General features: G+C 38.9%; 1 protein-coding gene across 1 annotated transcript; it reads left to right on the top strand.

The window, feature by feature from the left end:
• The first annotated feature begins 208 nt into the window (after positions 1–208).
• Positions 209–1,696, top strand: LOC130867562 (germ cell-less protein-like 2). Its single transcript, XM_057759607.1, is given in 1 exon segment — positions 209–1,696. A coding segment is annotated over 1 exon segment (1,488 nt).
• Positions 1,697–8,003: the final 6,307 nt, after the last annotated feature.

Here is an 8,003-nt window from a genome sequence, read left to right as displayed (position 1 = left end):
AGGGGCCTGTTACCAGGGGGCGGGGCCACTGCTCCAGAAGGGCAGTAGTAGACAATGACGAATGAATGCCTGTCTGCTCTGTGACATTTGAGCCTGAGCTAGAGAAATTCAGCTAGCCTAGGCAGTACTGGCTGACACAGACCTTTCAGCAATGCCATGACAGAGAAGCTTCTGCGAGTCTTTTTGAGAGGTGTGGGTGACTTCATCAATGGGGCTTCTAAACAGCCACAGCAGTTTGAGAAGCAGTGATTCCGGCTTGGCAGAGTCAGCTCAGCCAGAAGACAACGCAGGTCCCAGTTACATCTCTGGCAGTCGCAAGCGCAAATGGGGCATTTGGGACTGTGTGGCACCAACCCCTAACATCCACGAATCTCGGAACCAGGCAATCAACCTACAGCAACATTTTGGCATCGTCTACAGGAAAAAACCGAAGCTATCATCTAAATGTGCTTACCAAACTTTATTTTTGAATGGGAAGGATAGTGACATTCGAATCCGTGCACTTGAAGTAGAATGGCCTCTACACAAAGCATTTTTGTGTCAGTCAGCCTTCTTTGCTAAGATGCTAAAAGATACTTGGAAAGAATCCCACAGTGGTGTTGTTGACCTGCAGATTAAGAACGAGGATATAGATGTCGGCTCCTTGCACTTTGTGTTTGGGTCACTGTACAGGGACGAGGACTTGCCAATAACACCCCGTCGAGCTCCTCACATTTTGGCAGCAGCATGCCTGCTTCAGGTGGAGCATGTCATCGGGCAATGTAAAGAGATTATGAACAGCAGCATCACTAGGGAAACCGTGTGCTCATACTACACAGCAGCAGAAACATATGGACTGAAATCTGTAAAGACACGCTGCTTTGACTGGCTTCTCTGTAATTTGATGACTCACCCAAATGTTGAACTTTACAGGGAAATTGATACAAAGCTCATGTCTTTCCTTATTTGTTCACCTGATTTACTAGTTATGCGAAAGGAAATGGACATCTACACCACCCTGAAAAAGTGGATATTTCTTTGTCTTAATCCCTCCTGGAAAGGCCCAGTGAAGAAGATTTTAATTAATGCCAACACGTGGCTTTCCGAGCACATGGAATGCATCGGTAACCTCAGTTTTCTTGAAAGTGAAGAAGGACTAATATATCAACCGGCTTTTAAAAAACTGAGGTTCCAACATATCATCTGTGATGTGGGTGACTCAGCTACTCTTGAACGAGATCGTCTAATACCTTTAGAATGGTTGACACCCATTTATAAACAGCAATGGTTGGCTTTGCTTCAAGAAGAAGAACAGAGGGAAATAAGGCCACGAATCATCAGTGAAGAACTAGAAGAATGTGGCATGAGATGTGGTACAATGATTAGAAGAGATGGTAAATACTCCTGGAAGTGGTCAGATTTTAGGTTTAGTTTCCCTATAAGAGTCACCTTTACCAACCGTTACATCATTTTCAGGCAATGTTGTCAGCGGTGTGATGGTTGTTGTTTAAAACATGTATGAAACGTAGTATTCAAAATAACTTTGGTGTGTTTTGATTCCAACGGGAAAGTAACATTCAGTAAAACAACTGGTCACAAAATCGTTACCTTTGAATATAAGGAGGAACAAATTGTAATGAAGTTCGATGGTATAGTTTTAAGCTTTTCTTTATATATATTCTTCAATTTCCTGTTTTTATCATCAGAAAATACATAACATGTGTGATCTTGTCAATTATTAGACCATAGGAGCAGCTTACAAACATTGCTTGATTCATAAACTTGAAGGCTGTGCTATGAATGCAGTTAAGATGACCAACAACAAAATGAACATTCTTAGGAGTCTAGCACCATCACAGAGGACTCAATTCCATCTGCACTTTATTTTAATGCATTTCCGAAGAAAAATCCCACATCCAACAAAGAATTTGTCAAAGCAAATCAGAAAAACCTGGTCTTTTGATTTTTATTTGCCATCAATGGTCAAGCTTCGAATGGTAATAAGAGACGTATTTGCAAGGAAAATCAGCTAAATAAAGTTGTTGAGTAGATTTGACGACAGCCAAGCTTGTGACAAAATAAAAAATTTCTTCATTGCTCAAACTGTAGTGAATCATAGCTTATTTATATGTGTATAAGATATAAGTCATTGGTTAAGAAAATAATTGCGATTAGTCACTATTGATTATTCTTTCAAATAACCAAATAATGTCATGTTTTTCCAGATAATGTAACATATAACAGATTGGTATTTTAAAATTGGTTTTTCAGATCATTTTACATGATTTGGATAATTATTGCTGCTTATTATCTTTAACTATTTATGCACAAAATGGATATTTATCTTATAATCGAACATGCCATCTGCTATGTAAACAAGTGAATTATGTATTCAGTATATTTACATAGAAGTATCTATGTTTACATACATATATGTATATATTTATGTCACTGTAAGTAGCAAAGAATGCAAGTTTTGAAAGGAATAAACAAGCCAGGAAATGGAACATGGATCTTCATGATTCCAGTCTTCTGGCTATCAAGAAAGAGTTAGTTCACTTTCCCTGCCTTAGTTTCTTTCCCGATTGCTGTGATAGAACTCCCTTAGGAGAACAACTTAAGGGAGAGGGTTTATCTCAAGCTTCAAGGGGATGCTGCATCACTGCAGGACCTTGCTGCAGCTCGTTACATAACAGCCACAATAATAAAAAGAGATGAGTGCTGTGCAAGTCCTAAGCTTTCTCCATTACCAAGCTGACAGCTCTAGCTATCACAACACTGCCCCTTGTCCACATGACACCACTTTCCAGCCACATCCTTCAATCCCTTCGTCCTCATAGGCTCACCACCATGTCGTGGTATAGAATGCATTCATGTGCTCACTCACAGGTGGTTTTTAAACATAAAGCAAAGAAAGCCAGCCTACAAACCACAATCCCAGAGAACCTACACAACAATGAGAACACTAAGAAGACTTACATAGATCTAATCTATATGGGAAATAGAAAAAGACAAGATCTCCTGAGTAAAATGGGAGCTTGGGGACCTTGATGGAGGATTGAAAGGGGAAGTGGAGAGGCAGGGAGGGGAGCAGAAAAAAATGTAGAGCTCAATAAATATAAGAGAAAAGAAAAAATGCATTTAGTCCAACTTTAAAGGTCCCCATAAATATGTCCAACAATTCGTTGTTTGAATTATCTTTATTAGTTTTCTTTCATACATAAACATATTTTGTTTCTATACTCACTGACTCCCACCAACTATTGGGTCTATCTTCCCACTTCCCCGCCCAGCTTCATTTGTTCTTATATAATCTACTGAGTCCAACTTGCTGTCCATATGCACATGGCTGTAGGTCTGAGATCAACTTGTTGTCCATATTCCCATGGCTGTAGGGCTGTCCACTGTACATGGATAATTTTCCAGGGATCCTATCTCTGAAGAAAACTGACTTTCTCTCCCCTGGAAGTTCTCAACTGTCCGGAGCTTATCAACCAAGTGTAGTGAGCTTGTCCACAAACTATGCTGGAATAGTGATGAGATAGGTTGTATGCAAGACTTGTGCATTGTGTATGCAATTATGGCTGTGGAAAATTGAGTGTCATTTCCTGTCACGTGTAAAGACATTGCTTTGTGACAGTCTCCCTTGACTTCTGGATCTTAATAAGCTTTCTGCCACCCTCTTCTGCAGTATTCCCTGAACCTTGGAAGGAAGAGTTGTAATGTGTGGGGTGACCATCCCCAAACAGTTTCAAATGTTTAAAACTCGAAGATTTCTTAATTGTGAACACAAAATAAAATATAAGTTATATACTTCTAGGGAAAACACTCTTGGGCAGTTCTTTTTTAAAGAAAATAAAGTCTTTCCCTTAGATGTTCTCTCTTTGAATGGACTAGGCTCACCACACGATGGAGGCTCCAAGGACTTGTGCTTTGCCCTCAGAACACCTTCCCTATGGCCCCAGGGAAGCACAGCTTTCCCTTCAGTAGTGCTGATCTCTGTAACAGTTCCAATTGCTTCCTCAGAACTAGCCTGAATACTCACCAGTTTTTAAATTTATCTTACTTATGCGTGTGGGTATTTTACCTGCATGTATGCCTGTATATTACTTGTGTGCTTTGTGCCCAAAAAGGCCAGAAACCAGCATTGGACCCCCTGAGATTGAAGTTGCAGAGGTTGTGAGCAACCATGTGGGGGTGGGAATTGAATTCAGATACCCTGGAAGAGCAGCCAGTTCTATTAACCACTGAGCCATCTCTCCAGCCTATGCTTGCCTGTCTTGAAATTTCTTCTGCAAAAGAAACCAGCCCATTATCTTTAAATGGAACTTTATTCGGGATCTCAGATTATGGAGAGAATGAAGACAGATTCTTGAGCAAAATATCAGGATAGAGTTCCTTTTGAAACCTCATGTGTTGGCCTGTAGTGTCCACATGTCTCTCAGAGTTCTTATCTTGAGCTTCTACCGGAATTGCGCATTACAGTCTCCCTCCAGCTTGTTAAAGCTTTTCTAGTCCAGAGTACCAAACTCCTGCACACTTCAGCCCAAAACAGGTAAGCAGAGGGAGGCCAAAGAATCACTTATGATCTTCAAAGCAACAGCCCCACTTCTCTACCAATTTGTGTCTTAATTTCTTTTTCTGTTGCTGTGCTAGAAATCATCTCCAAAAGCAACTAAAGTGGGAAAAATTAAGGGTTCACAATTCAAGGACGCAGCCCACTATGTCAGGTAACTCACAGCTGGGCTTCAAAGACGTCAAAGGCAACAGGAGCTTAAGTACTTAGTCACATTGTGGCCACAACCATCCCATGATAAATGCTCTCTTAGCTCTCAGCTTGCTTCCTCTATTTTATACAGTCTAGGAGTCCCCAAACAGGAAACAACACCACCTATAGTGGGCAGAGCTTCCTATCTCAATGAACATAATTAACATACCCCACATAGACATGCCACCATTCCTGCGTGATTATAGATTCAGGATGACAAGATTAAGAATCACACTCTACTTGTGCCATTTGGTCTTTTATATTTATTTAAATCTTTAATTTTTCACTTTTTTATTTTTCATTGGTCAATATCTATTGTACATATTGCTAGGTGTCATAAAGACAGTTTAAGTATTAAGACATTACCATATCCACTATCCAAGCCCTTTCTTTTTTCGGTTTCTCCATCTTTCCTCCTGCTAATCTCTTCCCTGCTTTCTTTTTCTGCTTTCATGTCACATGTATGTCATATAAAATGTTTTAGATCTGTATTCAAAATAGAGATTCCATAAATAAAAGAATATACAATCTTTGTTTTTCTGAGTCTCAGTTTGCTTAATATAGTGATCCCAACTTGCATCCATTTTCCCAGAAACAATATTATTTCATTCATTTTTAAATTTCCTCGTTCTTATTAATTTTTTCCAACAATATATTGTAATCAGATTCTTTCCCTTTCCCTGACTCCTCCCAGATCCACCTCACTTCTCTTCCCACATAGATTCATGTTCACTCCCTCTCTATCTCTTTCTCTCTCAAACACACACACGCACACACACACACACACACACACACCAAAAAAATAAACTAACGACCACCCCCATAAAGGATATATTTTAGGAAGCTTCTACAGTAGAAGACTTCCATGTGGCTTTTCAAAAGTCCGTTGCCTTGGTTGTTCCTCACCACAGCTACAGCCCCTTTTCCTTGCCTTCCCATGCCTCTCCCTATTTAATCCTTCTAGTCCAGTTTCCCTAAATCTTTTTATCATATTTTCTCTCCCTTCCTGGGAAGATCCCCTCCGCCATTCCGATCCTTCGTTAGTTACCCAACCTCTATTGTTATTTGAATAGAAAGACACATATCTAACCTTAAAAGCTAACATTCACATAGAAGAGAAAATGTGCAATATTTATCTCTCTCTGTCTGGGTTATCTCACTTGGGATGGTTGTTTCAGCCTCCATCCATTTACCTGAAAATTTCATAGTTTCAGCCTTCTTAATAGCTGAATAATATTGCATTACGTAATGTTACCATATATTCCTTTCCTGTTCATTACCTGCTGATCATCTAAGCTGCTTCCAATTTCTGGCTATTATGAATAGAGTAAGAAAGAACATGGATGAGTACATGCCTCTTAAATAGAATGTAGAATTTTTTGGGTATATGTTCAAGAGTGGTATGGTTGGATCTTGTGGTAGATCAGTGTTCGGCTTTCTGAGAAACCGCCTCAGTGATTTCCATACGGGTTGTACCAGTTTGCACTCCCACCAGCAATGAATAAAATGTTCCTCTTTCCCCATTCTCCACAGCATGTGCTGTCCTTTGATTTATTGATCTGGGCCAATCTGACTGGAGTAGGATGAAGTCTCAAAGTAGTTTTAATTTTCATTTCCCTGATGGCTAGAGATGTTGACTGATCTTTAAATGTTTCCCAGCCATTTGTGCTTCATGTTTTGAGAACTCTCTACTTAGTTTTATTATCCCTGGGTTTTAATTAGGTTACTTACTATCTTGGATTTTTTTTTTCGTTCTTTATATATTCTAGACACTAACCCTCTCTCAGATGTACAACTGATGTTTTCTAATTCTGTAGACTGTCTATATCTGAATGATGGCATCATTTGCCATACAGAAGCTTTTCAATTTCATGAGGTCCCATTTATTAATTGTTGTTCTTAGTGCCTATGTGTGTCCTATTTAGAAAGTCTTTTCCTGCGCTAATGAGCTCATGGTTATACCCTACTTTCTCTTCTATCAAATTCAGTGTATGTGGCCTTATAATGAGTTCCTAGATCCATTTGGGGCTGAGGCTTCTTTTCAGGATGATAAATATAATTAAATTTGCATTCATCTATATGCAGGCATCTAATGTAATTAGCATCATTTGTTGAAAATATCTTTTTATCTCCCAGTGTTCAATTTTGCCTTCTTTGTCAAAAATTTGGTATCTGTTTTTTTTCTGGATCTTGATCTGGATTTTATTGATCACAGAGTCTGTTTTTTTCTCAGATATCACGCTGTTTTTATTACTATAGCTTTGTGTATAACTTGAAATTGGGAATGGCAAGATATCCAGCAGTTCTTCTTCTTTTTCTGTTTTTAAACTCAGGATTGTTTTAGCTCTCCTCTGCATGCTATGAATGTGTTTTATTACCATTGATTACTAAAGAAGCCATTTCAGCCAATGACTTAGTAGAGTAAAGCCAGCTGGAAAATCTAAACAGAGATATAGAGAGAAAGTAGGCAGAGTCAAACAGAGGCCATGTAGCTGCCGAAAGGAGACAGACGCCAGCTGCCAACCAGAACCTCTTCGGTAGGCCGCAGCCTCATGATGATTCACGGGTTAATAGAAATGAGTTAATTTAAGATATAAGCGTGATCTAGAAATATGCATAAGCTATTGGCCAAACAGTGTTGCAATTAATATAGGTACTGTGTTGTTATTTGGGTCTAGATGGTCAGAAAATGAACGAGCAGTCTTACTCTACACCTTGCCTTTTGTTTTGTTTTGTTTCCATATGAAGCTGAGAATTGCCCTTTAAAGATTTGTGGAGCAATATAAAGAAATATTCATGGGGATTACATTGAATCAGTAGAGTTATTTTGTTAAGCTGGCCATTTTTACCATATTAATATATCTTCTTGTGTTTTCTTCAACTTCTTTCTTGAATGTCTTTAGATTTTATTATGTTGGTATTTAACTTGATTGGATAAAGTTGCCCTAAGATGTCTTGAGATTTTTGTGAAAGGTAATGTTTCCTGATATCTTCTTCAATGTGCTTGTCACTTTATATATCTGAAGGTTAAAACTCTCTCTCTCTCTCTCTCTCTCTCTCTCTCTCTCTCTCTCTCTCTCTCTCTCTCTTTCTCTCTCTCTTTCTCTGTGTGTGTGTGTGTGTGTGTGTGTGTGCGCGCTAATTTTATATACTGCTGCTTTGCTGCAGGTGCTAATCAACTGAAGAAATTTTCTGATGGAATCTTGTGGTCTTTTATATATAAAATCGTATGATCTGCAAATAAGTCTGCTTTGAG

This window comes from Chionomys nivalis, chromosome X, assembly GCF_950005125.1.
Source record: "Chionomys nivalis chromosome X, mChiNiv1.1, whole genome shotgun sequence".
Classification (NCBI taxonomy): Eukaryota; Metazoa; Chordata; class Mammalia; order Rodentia; family Cricetidae; genus Chionomys; species Chionomys nivalis.
Note: the sequence above shows the minus strand (reverse complement) of the source record. Positions and strands in the feature narration are given on the sequence as shown.